The following is a 19,430-nucleotide window of genomic DNA, read 5'->3' as shown; positions in this document are numbered from 1 at the left end:
GCCTCCAGCAGCCTCGCCCCTGAACCTCGGCCGCAGCCAGCTGTGGCTGAGGCCAGGCCAGGCCAGGCCGGGCCCTCCCTTACGCAGGGCCCCAGCAGCCGCCCGGCCACACACGCTCGGGAGGCGCCAGCGGCCTCTCACGCGCGCGCCTACCGTCCGCTCTTTCGTCCCCGGGGTGCGGTCGGGCGCCACCATGCGAGGGCAGCAGCGCCGCCCTTCCCGGGCCAGCGCGGACGGCGCACAAGATGGCGGCTCCCATGGAGCTCAGCTGCTGGGGAGGCGACTGGGGGCTGCCGTCCCTGCACCCGGAGTCTCTAACCGTTATGGTAACGCCTGGCGCCCCCCCCACCCGCGGGAGGGAAGGAGGGAGGGATGAACGGACGGTCGGCGCTATGGGCTTGCCTGCCGCCGGCATGACTGTCCGCGGGGCTCTTGCCCTTGGGAAAGGTGGCTGCGCCGCCACCGAGGGGCGCGCTCGTCCCCGTAGCCTGAGTGCCTGAGGCTGGGTGCGTTCCGGGCGAGGGGCCCGCCGCCGCTGCTGTGCTTGGCCGGGATGACGCGGTGGGGCCTGGCGGGTCGGCGCGGCCGCCGGCCTTTCCCCACAGGGAGCTGCCTCGATGCGGACCCTCGAGCAGGGCTGATGCCCATTCTGAAGGCGCTGTGCGGTCTCCGTCGCCGCCTGGTCCCAGCCTTAACTGGTAGCAGTTCCTAGGAATTAATTAGGGCACTGCAGTCCGACTAAAAGCAAATGCGCATTTGCTTTTCAGATCGGCTTCTGTACCCGAAGCCGCTTAGAACAACTTTTAAAGTTGTATTACACTTCCTTACACATAGTGACTGCATTTCCCCCTCCCCCCCCCCCCCCCCCCCCCATCTTTTTTTGTAGGCTTACGCCAAATTTTCTGGTGCTCCCCTTACAGTGAATACTATAGATAACTCTTGGAGGGCTCCAAAAGGTACCACCTTTGTATTTGTTTATTCTTTTAATTACAGTCACGTTTAAGATGTGGGTTTCCGGTTCTGCAGTGTTTCTGAGTCTGCTGTGCTTTTGTGTTCATGATTAAGTTCCTCTAATGAAAGCTGTCTGCTTTTGCCATACAACAATAAATGACTTCACAGGATTGAGTATGATGAATTTGTGGAAATAAAATAATAGAAAACAAAGTGCCTCAAAGGACACTTCATTAGAATGCGTTTAGGTGAAGCAGTGGGCAGGCAACAAAGCTGTGGGGTCAATTGGGTGCATGTATTGATTTAGAGAAGGATGAGAAACTCAGTAAGTTTCATGTATTATGCTTTTATTACAGCTCTGGACACAGGGTGATCTTTCCCAAAGGCCTGTGTAACAACAGAGATTTCAGTACAGGCTTATATGCAAAAAGTTATCTATCTAAAGTGACAGAGGTATGTTGCTATTTCACAGAAAATCCAGGTGCTTGCTGCCTGTACAAAAGTTATCTATCTAAGAATGACAGAAGTATTTCACAGAAAATCCTGGTTCTTCTTCGAAGTCCATCTGCCCCCTCCTGTATTCCAGCCAACCATAATAAGGGGTTCATCAGTTTCGTCATTTCATTAAATTGGGTGTCTCCTTATCAACTCTGTTTTACTCTGTTGTCTTGTTAAACTCAGTAATTATTTTTGAAGAATTTTCCACTCACCAAGGATTTTCTGCTTATCAGTTCCCCCCTTCCTTACATCCAATAGTATATTCCTATATTATATTTTCTTAAAATAATTTCTTGTTTCCAGCTCATGCCTAAGGTTATCATTCTTATACTTCTGGTATGATTCCACACCACTTTTTCCAGTACACATAACTATCTTAATCAAAACTAATATTAATACTATTAATATGATAATCATTGCAATTCCTACCAACAGCTGTTTAAGCCAGGAAATTTTGGGCATCCATGAGGTTAATTCTTCCCAGAGGTTTGAAAATCCGTATGATGTATCATCCTTGCTCACCTCATGTAGTACTTGCCCTTGTTCCCATATTTTTTGTTCATCAGTTTTAATTTGTCCTGACTTATCTATGTAAGTGCAACAAGTGGTGTTAATCAAGGCGCACTCACCCCCCACCCATTTCTGCTGTAATAATATCCAAGGCCAGATTCTGTACTGCATCAGCTACTGAGCAGTGATTTCTGCATCATCTTTCTCATGCTGACAGTTTTGAAAACCACTATCAGATGTGGTCACCCAGACTAGTGGCCCCCAAGTCCAACAGTTAAATTAGTTCGCAAAGCCAATTCCTGGCTAACATTTAAATATGTATTTCCTTCCCATCCCTCAATAGTATTAACCAACAAACAGGCCACAATTACTGATACATCTTGAGCTTTTTAGGGGTCCCTGGGATTTGCGTTTTCGTTATCCCACTGAAGTCTTCTTGACTCGGGTGTGGTGGATCCAGGCAGCTTGTTCCTTGATTTTTAATGGCTGTGAAGGATCAGTAGCACCTGATACAGTCCTGTCTACTTGGGCTCCAGAGGGTTCTCTGAAAGAGGTCTGACATAGACTACTGGACTGGTCTGTCTAACCCTCTCACATGGGTTCCAATCACCTGTTTGTTAACAGTGCTCAGGTTCTCACATATCTGCTGAGCACACTTGTTCAACATTTCCTCTCTGAATTGCCCTGTTTTGGAAGGGTCCATAGTTCCTACTACATAAAATCTTTCAAATGGGCTCAAACCTTCCTTTGTCCTTTACTTAGTTCGAATTCACAACAGGGCAATTGGTAATGCTTGTGGCCACAGAAGGTTTGCTTCCTGTCTGATTTTTGATTAAATGGTTTATTTTCTCCACTTGTCCACTTGAATGTGGATTAATAAGGGGTGTGGAGTTGCTAGTCAATCTGTAAGATTTTACTTGTTGTACCACCTTGGCCACAAAATGAGGTGCTCTGTCTGAGGAAATAGCAGCAGGTACCCCAAAACGAGGTATTGCCTCTTGTAACACTGTTTTAGTAACCTCTGGTGCTTTGTGCGACAGGGGAATGCTTCTGGCCAACCAGAGGTGTCAATACCAACAGGTGCCTGTATCCCCACTTTCTTGGGAACTCAGTAAAATCGATTTTCCATTGTTGTCCTGGATAATTTCCTTTGCTAATCTGTCCCAACCTAACCCCTCTCAGTATCACAGTATAATTAAGGTTGGAAGAGACCTCGAGGATCATCGAGTCCAACCTGTCTCCACAGACCTCATGACTAGACCATGGCACCAAGTACCACGTCCAATCTCCTCATGAACACCTCCAGGGATGGTGACTCCACCACCTCCCTGGGCAGCCCATTCCAATGACGAATGACTCGCTCAGTGAAGAACTTTCTCCTCACCTTGAGTCTAAACCTCGTTACTTTGGGCTTAGCCTTAAGACACACCTCACATTGTCGGATTATCTGTTCTACTGTGATGTACAACTTTTGTGCTATGCACTCCTGAACCAATGTTCCATACATGGCTTCTGTTCTCCAATGAGTCTTGCATGTTCCATCTGAACAAAAGTCCAAAGAAGGTTAGTAGGTATGATTAACTTCCCATCCAGTGTCTTCGCCCAGCCCTTTCCTCTCCTAATCCCTAAGAGGTCTTTGATTAATTTCTCTATGCTATACACAGGTTCTGGCTCTTTTTGCTCAATTGACAGTTTACCATTTGGGATCAAAACAAACTCTGCCACCTTCCTCTCCTCCCTGGCCACCCTTTTAGCTGTTTCATCTGCCAGTCGATTGCCTTTTTCTTGACTGGCATTCCCTTTTTGGTGTGCTTTGCAGTGCATTACGGCTACCTTACTTGGCTTTTGCACTGCTTCCAGCAGTATTTCTTATGCATGTTTAGTACCTTTTCCTCGAGATGAAAACAATCCTCTTCCTTTCCAAATGGCTCCATGGGCATGTACCACCCCAAAGGCATACTTGGAGTCGGTCCATACATTTGCATATTTTCCTTGGGAAAGCTTAAGGCCTCTGGTTCTATTACCTCTGCCTTTTGAGTGGAGGTGTTACTTGGTAGGGCTTCTGCCTCGATTACCTCTTCTCCTGTAGTTATAGCATACCCAGCCTTTTCTCCCTGGATCACAAAACTGCTTCCATTGGTGTACCAGTTGTGTTCTGCCTTTGCCAGGGGTTCTTCCTTCAGGTCAGGTCTGCTGGAGTAAGTAGCCTCAATTGTTTCCAAACAATTGTGGATAACTGGTTCTCCATTACCTCCCTGGAGGAAAGTAGTTGTGGAGACAAACCAGTTTTGCCCCTTGGCTTCTAGAGCACCAGAGACAGTATGTGATACTAGGACTCGGATCTTCTTCATAGAGGGGTTTGACAAACAGGCCATAATTATAGATCCACAACTGGCACCACCCTGTCATTCCCCAAAAAGTTCAGAGTGCTTTTACTGTGTTTGGAAGTGGAATAGAACATGCAGTCTCTGTTCTTTCAGGGCCCAGTACTTGCTGTGCTGCAGTCAACTCATATGCCAAGTAGGTTACTTGCTGTTGTACCATTTGGGCCTTCTGTGGGGAAACTTGGTACCCATTAAGTCCCAGAAAATTCAGCATACTCACAGTCCATTTTTCATATTCTGCGCTGGTCTGGGTGGCCAGCAGGATGTCATCTACATAGTGTAGCAGAACAAGCCTTCTGGCTTGTCCCACTTTTCTGATTGGTTTCCAAGGATAGTGGGACTGTTCTTAAATCCTTGGGGCAAGACTGTTAAGTTAATTGACATTTTTGGTTAGTTTCTGGGTTCTTCCATTCAAAGGCAAACAACAGCTGGCTTTCAGGGACCAGAGGTAAGCAGTAAAAGGCATCTTTTAGATCCAAGATGCTAAACCATTCTAATTATGTTCTTAATTGGGTCAAAAGGGTATATGGGTTTGCCACCACTGTATGAATATCCTTTATTATTCTATTTATGGCCCTTAGGTCCCCACCCTCCAGCTGGTTTCCTTACAGGTAAAATTGGGGTGTTATAAGCTGATTCACACTCTGTTAGTAGCCCATACTTTAGGAATTTTTCTACAATAGACAAAACTCCTTCCCTATATTTTTCCTTAAGGGATACTGTTTTAACCCAACTGGTTGAGCTCCAGGCTTAAGGTCTGTTATCACAGGTAGGGCATTTTTTGCCCTTCTAGGCTGCTCAGTGTCCCAAACCCCAGGATATACTTGATCCTTTATGCTTTCTCTTATTTTGTTTTTCTCTTATTGAGGGCTCATTAGTGCACGATGTAAGACCTCAATTATCTCTTCCTTCCTTATTCTAAATTCTACCTTCCCCTTATTAAATTTGATTTCAGCTCCCAATGCTTCTAGCAAGTCCCTTCCTAGTAATGACTTTGAGGCATTTGACATATATAAAAACTTAGATAAGCCCCAGGTTTTACCCTATTTATATTTAAGAGGTTTAAAAAATATGCCTTCTCAGTTTGACCTGTAGCCATTACCGCAGAGACATAGTTCTTACCCAAAGGTAACAGTGCTTGATGTAAGACTGAAAAGGTCGCTCTCGTGCCAACTAGGAATTCCAGTTTATTTTCTTTTTCCTCTAGCTCCATTATAACCAGAGGGTCTGCTAGGGTATTCGTAGTCTCCTCCAGTCCTCCTTAATCATCCTCTTCCAGTTGTGCCTCTGTCCTATTTATCTTTTTCCTTTCTGGACATTCTCTTTTCCAGTCTCCCTTCTTTTTACAGATTGTACATTGATCCTTTTCTAACAGTACCATAGTAGGCCTTCTACTTTCCTGCAATGCTGCTACCAACATCCTCTTTTCTTTTCTCCAATTCTCTACCAAACAGACCACCAGCATACAACCAACATTCCCACATGAATTCTGCCTCTCAAACTTTTACAAACACTTTACCCTGGTTATTGCCAGTTTTTTAAAATAAAACCTAAGGAGCATTTTTTCAAGATTTCTCCTTGAAATTGACCTCCCTCCAAATCCAGTCATTAACCAATTTGGCAGAAAATAAACTGCCTTGTGTTCCAGCTTACCCTCAGATACCAGAGGGGCTGGGCTTAGATTTTGAGTGTTGTCCAATTCTATATAGTCATAACTTTAACTTCAACATCAAATTAATATGCTTAGACAATAATCATTTTCCAACAAACAAAATACAAGATAGCAAAGATATCTCAGAACCAAAAAAGGGCCTCCAATCACAGAACCAAAAGAATGCCTTTTTTCATACAGCTTAAGTGAATTTTTTTTTTCCATGCCAATTTGCATTTCACAGAAAATGAAATTTTAGTACTCCTTTACATTCTCCAACTTACCAGCTTTATCAGAATATAATTTCATGTCCTTTCTGGGGAGATACAACTTAATGCTACTTTCTTGTTCCTTGCCCTTGTGAACCTTACCTGTTACTGTCAAACATATATATATACATATATATATAGTTTAAACAAAACTCTTTACCTCTCTACTTCCAAGCGGACTCAAATTATTTCTTGGTGGATTTGCTCCTTTCCTTTCTTTTTTCCTCTCTGTTGGGAGGGAGGAGCAGGGAAGGGATTCTCAGCCTTGCCCCCATGTGAGCTCTTAAGTCCCAGTTAAGGCTCAAACCACTACACTCTTCAAGGTCCATCTGCCCCTTCCTGTATTCCAGCCAACCATAATAAGGGGAGTTCTTCATCAATTTTGTCATTTCATTAAATTGGCTATCTCCTTATCGACTCTGTTACCCTGTTTCTTTTTAAACTCAGTAATTATTTTTAAAGAATTTTCCACTCATCAACTCCTAGGATTTTCTACTTAACAGTATCAGTCAGGCAGTTGGAATGTTTGCTATAGTGAAAGCAAAACTTTAAGCTTTTTGCACTTATTTATAGTGTTAATAACTAGGTTTGTGTATAGAAATAGTGTGCTTTAATTATACATAATTTAACAGGCTGGTACCCTTTGAAATGGAATGTGAGCCTCAAAGTGTGACTTGCACCAGCTACGATGTTTAGTACTGTGTTAAGTTAGAGAGGTTGCCTCTGAAAAGGAGGGATAATCTAGTTGCCAGAGAAGTTAAGGTTTTGGAGAGGACTTAATTGTGTTGTATACTTCTACTTGCTTGTCTACTTGCTCAGGAGTTCACCTACTCTCTTGGTGCATTCCAGAGAGTTAAAAGCACTGCAGGGTTAAAATACTCCATCATTTACGCTTACCACATCATGAGTTTAGGCATTATGGTGTTCATGCCGAAGTTGCACCTCCTACTCTTGCTTTTCAGTGTACAATTTTTATGTTAGCAGAAAATACCAAAAATTATCTGGGTGTACTTGCCAAAAGTTCATTGGCTTTCTTCATGCCCCAAATACATAAACTCCATTAAAAAAAAACATAAAAAAAAAATCTCCAAATAGTGAGTATTGTTGATAAGTGACAATTTAATACTATTTATCAGCACAGTCATACTGGGCTCATTGTGGCCTAGTTAAAGAGATTTTACACTCTACAGTCTTTGAAGTTTGATGAGTGAAGGCTGACCAGTAAGCTTCTGGCATAAAGGAAATCCATGGTTATGGAGTAGTTCATATTTATATTGTGGCATCTTGGACAGTTATTATTGCAAGGTTAGAGAAACAAGTGGTTAAAAGGGATTTGAAGGGGAATGGCATATAAAAATTGGAGAAGAGGGAAAGAGGAGAAGTGAATGAGTTGAGAGGGTGGTTTGGCTCAGCTGGAATTTTTGTTTGAAGTTTAACATCTGAAACCCAGACAAGTATCCTGCTTTTGGAAGTACCAGATACCTGGCATAAGACGTTGGCTTCACTCTGATTGGATGTGGGCTTTTTTCTAGTGCATTGTTATTACTGAAGGACACAATACCCTAACTGTATTTGTGACCTTAGTGTAACTTTCTTGCTATGTAAAGCTTAGTTTATGTATTAGGAAGTGTCACAGTATGCTGCATAGAAGAGGAAAGTAGGTGAAATGACTGATTGCTTTCTAGTTAGAAGTCATCCATGTAAATTGTTCACTATTATTTATGCCTTCTAGGAGAGGTACCAGTTCTGATATCAGAAGATACCGTTATTTCTCAGCCAGCAAAAATACTAAACTTCTTAAGAAAGCAGGTGGGTTTCTTCCAAAAGATTTGTTTTCTCTGCCTTGTAGTGACTCTACATGTCCCCTGTATACATTGATGCAGGCTTCTGAAAACCTGGAACTCAATTTGGACCCAGTGCTTTCCTGTTTTTCCTACATGCATGACAATTACAAAATGCATTACAGATTACAGGTTGGTATTTGAGAGTTTGTTAATTATGTGAAGGATTTAAAAATAGGCACAAGAAATCCATTTATTGAAAAGGACAACAAACTGGCCTTAACTAAGCAGTTTCTCACTGAGCACCATGCTCTTAATTAAAATACTTCTAATGTCATTATGGCTTTGCAGACCTAGGATATTGTAATTTGGGAAGTGTGATTTTAATGGCTTAAATGAGCAATGTTCTCCCAGTGCTTTTTTGTGCTTTAAGAACAGTACATGCAGCATTGTTTTTAATCCACATGGTTTTTCTTTAGCTTGTAGCTTAAAAGTAGCTGCATGCATTTCTTAATACACATCTCAGTATTGCATAGTGAACTCTTGCTTGCCTTTTGCAGATCTCTGAGTGTTTTATTCACAAAGATTAAAACTATCTGGTTTCTTCTTTTCACAAAGTATAAAGATGTCTAACAAAGCACAGTGTCATATTCTTATTTCTAAGATGGTCCTCCACTCCACTACTATGATTTTAGAATAGAGATTCAGTTCCTGTTTAGTCAAGAAAATTATTTGATGAATGCCATGTTCATGAAACTTCAAATCTTCATGGGGAGAAAAATGGAATCTTAAAGCTCTGCATTTGAGATGAGATTTTAGACAGTTGTTTTAAAACTCTAAAGTACCATAGCCATTGAATGCCAAAGATTCCTTAATGTTGGGGGAAAAAAAGCCCTCTTTGAGTTAAACAACAATGCACTGGTTTTTTCCAGATACCTGGGGGTCAGCACTGACCCTTTGGTTGTATATTAATGCAGTGAATCTGCTCTCCTCAAAATCTTAGCAACGCTTCTAATGTACCTTAAGAGGATCCCATGTCAGAACTAAAAGCTCAGACAGCTGTAACAGCATGAATTTAACTGTGCATTTGGCCTCTTCTATTGTTAGCATCCAGTTGCCAAACTTTCAGAATGGTAATTAAAAGCAAAAGATGGGAATTCTTGCCTTTTTTTATGCTTACACCAGCTCAAGTGCCAGTTGTTTTGTCAAAAATAAATACAACGACTTGTCCGAGGTTTGCTGCATCTCTAAATCCTGAAAAATTGTCTCTATCTCTGGACAGTTTCTTGGAAAGCAAAGGTGTGGTGGTGAGAGAAGGCCCTCTAGGCATAGGAGGCCCCCAAAACCTAAGAATGGGAAACTGGAAAAGTGAGATGCAAGGTTGTTTGACATAGCTCTCCCAAAGAAGTAAAGAAATTATAGTGGGCTTTCTGTCCTGAAAAATGTTACATTTACTGACTTGATAGTTGTTCAGTTTGAAGCAATTTTGGGTGGCTTTGATGATCTTTTGGAAAGTTCTGTGTAGCACTACTGGTAATACAGTGTGTTTGTGGGTTTTGTGGTTTGTTTGATTTTTGTTTTGTTTTTTTAATTTGTAGAAATATAATGCTGATTATGAATTGTCTGCAAAACAAGGAGCTGATACACTGGCATATATTGCACTACTTGAAGAGAAGCTCTTTCCTGCTTTGGTAAGTATGGAGAAATACTTTCTAATGCTCAGAAGTTTTGGACGTGAACACTAGAAGAGGCATCCAATGTGAGAGACTAAATTAAAGTCTCTCAGACATAGTTCTGTCTGAAAAGCATTTGCTTTTTCAGTCCATTTTTGGAACTACTGCCTAGCAACTTCTGAAAAGGAAAGAGGTGTGTGTTTGTGGGGTGTGAAATAATAATAAGGAATTTGTAAAATGCATTTTATAAGGGTACCTATGAATGCTTTATTCTTTTATGTGCTCTTCAGGAAACAATATCCTGAAAACAGCTTTTTGTGGCCATTTTTTGTTTCATTCTTTTGAAAAAGCTTTGAGTAAGATGCAGTATGTCTGATGTGGGTTGCCCAGCCATGCAAGCCTTTTGAATGATCAGTTAGAACTTTTGAGAAATTAAAATACTGTCAGTAGTTTCTTTTTTGAATTCTAAGTAGCACATGGCTGTACCAATTTAGTGTACATATATATTAGAGCTATAAAAATCCCCTGACATTGTTCCTCTTGAATAACTTGGGCTTCAGTATGTACAGCAAAAAAATGCTCTGGCCAGCTGGTACCATAGTCTGGCCTCTTCAGCTGCCCCACAAGGTTTCAAATTTGTGATTTCATAATATCTTTTGTTTGAGGTTTATATAAAGTTGGAGGAAAAAAAAATGTAGAAAGTTCAAGTCTGATGCTGCACATCTGCAACTTCTTTTAAATGTGTTTTCTATGTACAGTGTATAAGTGTGTGTGTACATATATATATATGCACAAATAGGATTGTGTAAGGAATTTTATGTATGTGTATATTGGTCTACGTAATATCTTTGTTGTCTTTCTTTAAAATGGAAGGTAGCTGTTTGCTTAATTCCATACTCATACACTCAAATAGAGCCTGATTTGCTTAAATTACAATAGTTCCTGGTGTTTCTGCTTCTCTGATAGATCTCAGACATGAAAGTTTTAAGAAGATAGCTACTGTTCTTACTCAAATGCCAGTCATGTTTTTCTTTGTATTGCTACAGCTGCACACTTTCTGGGTTGAGGCTGAAAATTACTGTAGTGTGACAAAGCCCTGGTTTGCATCAAGGATTGCCTTTCCACTGAGTTTGTATCTGCCTGGAAAGATGTCCAGAGAAGCACTGAAGAGGATATTGCTGACTAGGGGTGGACCTCCACTCTACAGTCTCACTGAGGTGGAAGCACAGGTGTGTGTTGCATAGTAAAGAGTGTATGAGTTGGTACTGTGAAAGACAGGAGCTGAAACAGTCTAGCAGAGTGTCAAATAAGGAGCAGCGCTCTGCATACTAGCCTTGCTGTGCCTAGGGCTCTTAAACGGTCTTGTGTCTCATCAGATATACAGGGATGCCAAGGAGTGCCTAAATCTCCTGTCGAAGAGATTGGGAACATCTCAGTTTTTCTTTGGAGATACGTGAGTGTAATTTATTTTTGTTTTTTTTCTTTTAATGACTAAAGAAACAGGTACCACATGACTCTCTAAACACTGAAACTTCTTCTTAAATTTGATGGACTGTTTAAAGTGCTACATGGTAGTTTTGTCTCACACCCTGCTTTTCAGATTAATCTGAATGAGCACAAACAGGGCACAATATGATTTTTGGAGTAAGGCAACGTGGTGCCTTCCTTGTCCTGTATTTTTACACGGAGATAGAAGCTTCCTAGAGCTGCTAAGAAAATGTGTTTTACCTAATTAGTTAATGTAGCATCAGAGAATGCTTTTCAAGCCATTGAATGTCACTTCCTGTGCTTGTATGTATAAATAGTGCTGTAAGCCTCAGATGTTACAGCTACCTACCTGGGGAAGGAGTGTAGGTCTGAGAACACCCCTCCTGATATGGTGTGTGCAGAGAGCAGGAAGTAGATACTGCCCACAAAGTCGCAGCAACAGGTCCTAAGAAGGATTTGTTCCTTCAGCCACTGAAGTCAGACCACTTAATGAGAGACAATCCTAGCACCCTGGCATACAAGAAAATGGTGCATTGTAAGTGTCGTGATGCCTTACCTCAGACACTGGGGTGGTTTTTTGTTTTGTTTGTCCCTCTTTTCAGGCCTACCACCTTGGATGCCTTCGTGTTTGGTTTCCTTGCACCCATTTATAAAGTATGCTTTCCTAGAGTACAGTTACAAGAGCATTTGAAACAGCTTCCCAATCTGTGTCGATTCTGTGATGATATTTTAACTTGCTACTTCAGGTTAACTGTTGCAGGTAAGATGCATTTCTTTTCCTCTTTTTTATCTTGCATAGTATTGTTTGGATTAGGACTCGAGGATTCCATCTGTGAGTTGAGGCAGAATTAGATTTTGTGTAGGTTATGCTATTGCTTCTTGGGGGAAAATCAGGTAAAGAAACTTCTGAAGTTGTGCAGAAAGGATTGTAAATTTAAAGCAAGCGTTAATAATCAGTTTAGACCCTGTGAAGTGTTGACAAAATGCACCTGCATCTGTGCTGTGGCTCATGCTTAGTACTTCTGTTATTCCCACATGGAATGGCTCTTCTGCTTAAATTGTTCTTAGGATAAAAGAACTGCATGACCTTTCTCTCCAATGTAGGTTTATTTTTTTACAAGTTTAAAAGCTTTTGTAAATTACCTTTTCACTCTTCATCTTTCTACCTTCACTCTCCAGGCCATTCTCCATCTGGACAGGATACAGCAGATGCTAATCTGCAGAAACTCACACAGCTTGTAAATAAGGAATCCAACTTGATTGAAAAGGTCACTTTTGCTTCAGTTTCTAGATTTCCTGCTTTGTTGTGGTTGGTTATTCACAGATATTCTTGCATGGACATTTTAATTGCTTATTTTCTAGTGAGTTTATATTGAGGGGCAGGAAGAATAGTGTCTAATTTGAAAGGAGTAATGAATGAGGCCTCTTTACTTAAATATTATTACAATCAAAAGAACATTGTCTTCCAAGTGTCCACACTAAAAAAAGTACATTCCAGCAAAGGAGGAGGCAGATGAGTTGATCACAACTCAGAAGCTGTTCCATAAGTTAAGACTGATCACAAGCTCTCCTTGCTCCCAGCTGAACACTACAGTGACTAACTTATAGTCACTTTTCTGCTTGTTCTACATCAAGGTTTTGCTTCTTTATATTCTTTGTTTCTAAGGCTGTCACTCAGCACCTGTCAAAAGCTATACAACTTAAATGAAGAATACTTGTGAACAATTAGTCTACTGATGCAGACAGAGCACTTGAACTAGAGAGCTACAAGACATTTCTTCCTGAAAAAATTCAGTGTATGAAATGGATCATTAATTGTGAGAAGCTTCTGTAGCACTAGTTATTGACTGCATCTCTTCTTTGTGGTATTGAAGTGCAGCTGTGCAAGTTTTAGAGTGGTTTACACAGACATTTGTCAGGCATGATTTAGGTGAAGCTGATCCAACCTCAAGGAAGTGGAATGGACTAGACAACCTCTTGAGATTTCCTGTGTGTGCTGTTCTGTGATCGTGTTTATTCTGCAGCATCTAGACTCTTTTTGATACCACATTATGCATGGGGAATTAGATGATTCCCTATGAGAATGTAAAATCTTTGTATTCAGAAATTAATTTAAACCTGTCTTTGAAAAGGTCTTATCACAACTTCTTTGTTAAATGCTTCTTGAAGTATGTAACTGATCTAAACTTAGCCAGCACCTCCATAGCAGTTCAAATGTGAAAAAGATTTGTTCTTGCGGGGTACTTAATGTGCAAAAACATCCACTGATGTTAGCAGTTTGGCTTTTGATCTGCTTTCTATCAGCGATTGGCTATTTCACAAAACTGAAAGTTTGATCTCTTAGAAGAAGGTAGCAATGTTGCTTTCTTCAGTAATCTTGATGAAACTGAGACAGAAGCACACCTGTTTGCCCTGGGTTTGATACAACAGATGTAATGGATACCAGCTCTAACACACGCACTTATTTGTGAGTGGAAAGGAACCAGTCCACTAGTTTTGACTGGGCCTGAAATAATGGGGTGAAAAATACCCCAAACCAGCATTAATGATGGCACCTCTGACAAATAGACTAATTGTATAGTTATGGTTTGCCACATTTGGCTCTCATTATTTCTCTGCAGATGGATGACAACCTTCGCAAGAGTCCCCAGCATCCCCCTCGAAAGCTAACGACACTCAAGCTTGCTGCAGGTGGAGAAGAAACAACTCCGCTGAATCGTTTGTCGCCTTGACAGCTTTTGTTGCCCATACACATGTGTTTGCCTTCAACTCTTATGAGCACCAGAGTGTATTTTTTCACATGAATGTTGTTTTGCAAGAAAAGGCTCTGCTAATGGTTATAAGTAGGGAAGAAATACAGCTTTACAATCTCTTACCTACCAGTGCTTTTAAGACATTACATAGTTCAGGCTGATCACACACTAAGCTAAGGCAAAAATTAACACAAGGCTTATTCCTGCAGATGTTAAAGTGATTTTGTACAGCGTATTTTTTGCATTTAGCCTAGCAGAAATGTTGACCAAAATTTAAAATTCCCCTTATGGAATGTTCAACATTATTTTGTAGCTTTGATTTTACTGTAATCATGTTACTAAATGTGAGTGGGTATACTCTTGTATCTCTCTGAAAATTAGGAAGTCCAGTTGTAAAATCAGTGAAAGGGCTGGGGAAGCAAATGAGATGTTGTTCTTCATGGCAGTGGAGAAGTGAAAATCAATAGGAAGTTAAATATTTTTTTATTGTACTTTCATGAATGCTTTGGGGTCTTGGATTTTAAGGTTGGTTGTATTTTTTAAAAGGTTGTCCTGTTGTACTTTCAAGGGGATTGCTGAAAAGCATTACTGACATTTCACATGTACTTGGTATTATTAGTCCTGTGTGAAACAGGCATAACCTGCACATAGGGTGATATCACATGCTGCAATGCTGTTAAGTTCAAATCAAAGAGGACTGACAGGTAGTGATATGGAGAAGCCTGACAAGAGACTTGACTAGCAAACATTCAGCTCTGTGTTGAAAGTTACTGGTTAAGGCTTTAGGAGAATGTAGGCTTTTCAGTTTGTCAGATGCCTTTAATTAGTTTTGTCTTTTTTTTTTTTTTTTATAAGCACTACAGTTCATTCAAAAACTAAAAAGCATCCAAATTTTTATTGTTTGACAGTCTGGTTTAGAGTTCTTTTATCTCTGCAAATGTATTGCATTGCAGTGCATATTTCTTCTGTTTTATTAAGGGACTTCTATCTCATTACGTTTTCTCTTAGCATTTTCCCATGGCAGTTCTAGAGACCCAAGCAATTCTGTTACAATAGAGATGCTGTAATTTTCTGTTGGCATCATACTGGCAGATTCTTCATGAGTGGCTGTAAAGAGAATTAGTAAAGAGATTGCCAAAGTCCCTTCCAACATCTGTGATTCTGTGAGCACTTTGGATACAGAGTTCCAGTAGCTATATACATGGATGACTGTTGTGCTTTTTTTGCCTTTTCTGGCCAAACTGAAAAAGTCTTTCAGATTCTCTGCAGCTACTAGTCATGTTTGGGGGATATAGAGAACTTATTTCCTATTTATTAAGACAAGACTGTAGATTGTGTACATACTATACTTTCAGATTTCATAGGAATGTAATATCTTTAACATTTCTTAATTGAAATGTTGAGTTTCTAATGAGCACTTTAAAATACTGTTTAAGCTTCATGCTTTTACTGGAGTATTTGTTTCAGTGATTTGAAGTTAATACAGCTCATGCTCATGATAGTTGCATAAAATGACAATCTACTACATATAAAATTAAGTCAAGTATTTAACATTTTTACTGCCTATATCTTGATAAGGTTTAAATGAGATCAAGTCTACAGTCTGCATTTTTTAAAACATGGCTATGGAGAAGATGCCTTAGTTTGTTGCACTTGTGAATATGTACACTCAGTCTTTAAAATCTCTTTGTAAAAAAGTCATTGTTCCAAGATTAAAATTTTTGATTTTTAGTGTAGCTTTGCTAGTGGTTTTCTGTGGAAATTATGCCAGGGTTTTTAGAACATTTTTCTTGTGAAAAAGTTTGTCTTGTCTGGGGGGGGAAAAACAATTAAAAAAAAAAATCCAAAAAACCCACAACCTAAACCTATGGACTGCTAGAACAAGAAACTGCAATCATTTAGTGTATCTGTGACATCAGATTTTAAACTTTGATCCCAGCTCTTCAGTTCTGAACCTTTCAGCACAGCTGCTTTTGGGAAGGGGGAGAAGGGAAGCATAGGTTTTCTGGTCTTACTAAATGTGAATGTTGGGCTACGTGACCACAAACCAGTGCCCAAGTAACTTACTGCATGGCATAGGACAATGGGTCTAGAGATCACAAGGTGTCTGCAGCAGTGGACACCATTCCAGACAACTTGTGAGGGTCCACAGCCATGCACCTTCTTCCTGTTTTTTGGTGTGGTGTTTGTTTTTGTTGTGTGGTTTTTTGTTGTTGTTTTTTGTTTTGTTTTTTGGTTTAGTTGTTTTGTCTTGGTGTGTTGATTTTTGTTTGGGCATTTGGGTTTTGGGGGTTTGTTTTTGTTTGGTTTGTAGGTGGGTTTTGCCTTTTTTTTCATGTGTCGTCCCCCTCCCCTTTTGGGTTGGGGGTTTATTTATTTATTTATTTTCTCCTCTTCTCTTTTTTTTGTTTTCTTTTTCCATGATGTTACTTCTGCTGATGTAGTTTAACACTCCATTAAGTAAAGCAGCTGATTGTATTTTATTCCTGGTTAAAATGGTTTACAGACTCAATTAAGTAGGTTTCCTCTCTTGCTTGTCATTGCAGTGTAAACCTGTGGTGGATTCACCCCCCCACGTAGCAGGTGCCTACCAAGCTACTGTATCACACCTCTCCTAAAGTGGTCAGGGAAGGGAGAATGAACAGCTTGTGAGTTGAGGTAAGGGAGTGATCATTTGGCAGTTACTGCCACAGGCAAAACAAACTCTGTTTGGGAAAATTAGTTTAGTTTACTACCAATCAAATCAGGGTAGGATAATGAGCAGTAAAGGGAAATCTTACAACACATACCTCCCTGCCCCTCCCCTCTTCCCAGGCTCATCTTTACTCCCAAGTTTTGTACTTTTCCCAACAGCAGCAACTCAGCAGGATGGAGAATGGGGGCTGCAGTTGGTTCATCTCATGTTTTCTCTACTGCTCACCCTTCCTCATATGAAGGACTCCTCACACTCTGTCCCCTGCTTCAGTGTGGCACCCTGTCCATGGGAGATGGTCTTCCATTAACTTCTCCAATGTGAGTCCTTCCTACAGGCAGCAGTTCAGAGCTGCTCCAGTGTGGGTGCTTTCCATTAGGTGTAGTCCCTCACTGATGGATCTCTCAAGCATGGATCCTCCACAGTGTCACAAGTCCAGCCAGCAAACCTGCTTCAGTGTGGGCTTCTCTTTCCATGGGGCCACATGTCCAGCCAGGAGCCTGCTCCACTGTGGCCTTCCCACAGTGTCACAGCCTCCTTTGTGTATCCCTGTGCTGTGGCTTGAGATCCTTCATAGACTGCAGGGGAACAGCCTGCCTCACCAAGGTCTCCATTCCAGGTTGTGGGGGAATCCCTGCTCTAATGCATGGAGCACCCTTCTTCACTGACCTTGGTGTATGCAGAGCTGTTTCCCTCATGAATTCTCACTCCTTTCTCCCAGCTGCTGTTGCACAGGCTTTTTTCCCTTTCTTGAATATGCTGTCACAGAGGTGCTGTCATCATCACTGATGGGCTTAGCCTTGGCCAGTGGAGGCCATCTTGGAGCTGGCTGGCATTGGCTTATAGCACGTACCCCAGAGCTTTCCACTCAGCACCTGGCCACTGTCGTCTTTCAGCCCTAGCAGTACCGGTGGAAAAGCCACTTTACTCCACCTAGCTGGCCCAGGCATTTTAGCCATCATACATGCTCTGGCTTATGCTGTTGGGACCTCCCAGTTGTGTGCCTGTTGAGCAGCAGCTTTAAGCAGCTTTGCCTCATCGAACATTTAGTCCCTGAAGCAGCTCAGGGAGCACCTATGGGGCAGCTTTACCTCCAGAGCTTGGAAGTGCTAGTCCCTTCTGGGGAAGGTGAGAAGTGGTAGAGCATAGGCACATTCTGGGTGAGAAGCTATTCTGTTGACTCAGCCACTTGCCAAGCATATGCCCATGTGATGTCTGGCATACAAGCCTCTCAGCAGCACTGCTGCTCTGCATTTCTGAGAGACCCAGCATTGCAGGGGTGATAGTGCCGTACTGTGTGTCCTAGTCTGGACAGCAGGGCAGAAGCCAAGCTCCACTGCGTTGGTTTACTCCTTGAACTACGAGATCTCCCCAGCTACCGGGAGGGCTAGGGGCAGCTCATTCTGGAGTAGAGCTCTATATCAGAGGTGGCTACCAGGAATGCAGGTGAATTTTTGCATGATCTCAGGGATGTGTTGAAGCAAACAAGGGAACAAGGCAGTTCAGTGGTTCTTGTACTGCACCGGTTTGCTAGGTTTGAGTGAAGCAAAGCTCCTGGGAACAGATCCCAGGTACCAAATGACATCAGATCAGGCTGGAATGAGAAGCTGGGAGGGAGAAGGAAAGAAAAGGTCAGAAAGTGAAAGGCATCAGGGGCATCTGCTTTAACCCTCACTAAAGTGTGTGTGAGATTTTCCAGTATCACTGTACCTGAGCTGTGAAACACAGCTTCACTATCTACAATGTACTGCTCTTGTGGGAAAAGGTGAGTGGAATCTATTGACTTGCTGCAGGTTTTGAAAAATAAAAGAAGTTACCGGTAATGTGGTAGGCCAGTTTGCCTCAGTACAAGGCCAAGTGAAGAAGGCTTATGGAGTTTCATTAAAAGCTGTGCTGAGACCAGCAATGATAGGACAACTTCAGTTGTATGACAAGTAAGATCGTGCAGTAAGTCAGCTGATGGCACAAAGTTGTACCTCAGCTATGTTCAGCTGCCTCTTGCCCATTCCCTTATTGAACCCACATGGGATGTTTTTTTTTTCATCATGAATGTCAATGTTCCAAATTTTTCCAGTGTTTGAAGTGCTGTATGTGGGGTCTGTTGGTGATTTACTGTTATCAAAATACAGAATGTTTCTGGTCCTTAAGTTAACTAAGAGTGCAGAGAAATTGCATGACTTTGGGTTTCAAGAAGGCTCATTAAGTAGAAGCAGTTCCTGTGTAAGCATCCGGTGCCCAGCTCAAATTTGCCAAGCTCTTTGACAAGGGTGGCTAGGCAGCCCGCCAGTTCACACAAACACCTCATGGTTTTAGTTTCCAAGAGCATAGCTGTGAGAGAGGGATATCACACAAAAGGAAGTGTGAGTCTCTGCAAAGCTGCAACTTAACCAAAGCAACCTTCAAGTGATGGAGGTGGGAGTCCAGTTTTACTTTCACAAATTGCAGAATCACAGAATGTTAGAGGTTGGAAGGGACCTTAAAAATTATCATTGAGTCCATCCCTCCTGCCAAAGCAGGATCACACTGCAGCAAGTGATCATTCATTGGTTGCTGCCAGCTGATTTACTACTGGCACAGCAGCAACTGTTTAAATGGCAGTGATGGTCATACTGGGAGCTGTCCTTCAGTCGTTGAGGAACAGGCTGTTGTCCTTACTGTACTGCACACAGCATCCCTGTTTCTGCCTGTTTCCCTTTGATGCCTCACTCTCTGTTGACTATCATAGTTATTATCTCCTGTCCTTGTTCTCACAGGGCTAAGAACAGGGCACCTGCAATTAC

At 41.6% G+C, this 19,430-nt stretch overlaps 1 protein-coding gene across 2 annotated transcripts; it reads left to right on the top strand.

Moving 5' to 3' along the window:
- The first annotated feature begins 203 nt into the window (after nt 1-203).
- MTX3 (metaxin 3) lies at nt 204-15,688 on the top strand. Of its 2 annotated transcripts, XM_054177930.1 has the most exons (9): nt 204-326; nt 887-956; nt 7,996-8,072; nt 9,643-9,735; nt 10,764-10,946; nt 11,094-11,170; nt 11,808-11,965; nt 12,385-12,473; nt 13,827-15,688. In XM_054177930.1, exons 1-9 carry the CDS (start codon nt 246-248, stop codon nt 13,935-13,937), a joined length of 939 nt encoding a protein of 312 aa, XP_054033905.1. In that variant the 5' UTR covers nt 204-245; the 3' UTR covers nt 13,938-15,688. The 2 variants fall into 2 exon arrangements, with proteins under 2 accessions (XP_054033905.1, XP_054033906.1); XM_054177931.1 differs by lacking the exon at nt 12,385-12,473 and having other exon boundaries at nt 13,827-13,945.
- The last annotated feature ends 3,742 nt before the right edge of the window (nt 15,689-19,430 follow it).

Source organism: Dryobates pubescens, chromosome Z (genome assembly GCF_014839835.1).
Source record: "Dryobates pubescens isolate bDryPub1 chromosome Z, bDryPub1.pri, whole genome shotgun sequence".
In the NCBI taxonomy this organism is placed as follows: domain Eukaryota; kingdom Metazoa; phylum Chordata; class Aves; order Piciformes; family Picidae; genus Dryobates; species Dryobates pubescens.
The sequence above is the reverse complement of the archived record's forward strand: the minus strand, read 5'-3'. Positions and strand labels throughout refer to the sequence as shown.

Coding starts and splice junctions, on each gene's coding strand:
- MTX3 (XM_054177930.1), top strand. CDS start 246: ATGGCGGCTCCCATGGAGCTCAGCTGCTGGGGAGGCGACTGGGGGCTG. Junction 9,736..10,763: donor AGAAGCTCTTTCCTGCTTTG/GTAAGTATGGAG, acceptor GTATTGCTACAG/CTGCACACTTTCTGGGTTGA. Junction 10,947..11,093: donor TCACTGAGGTGGAAGCACAG/GTGTGTGTTGCA, acceptor GTGTCTCATCAG/ATATACAGGGATGCCAAGGA.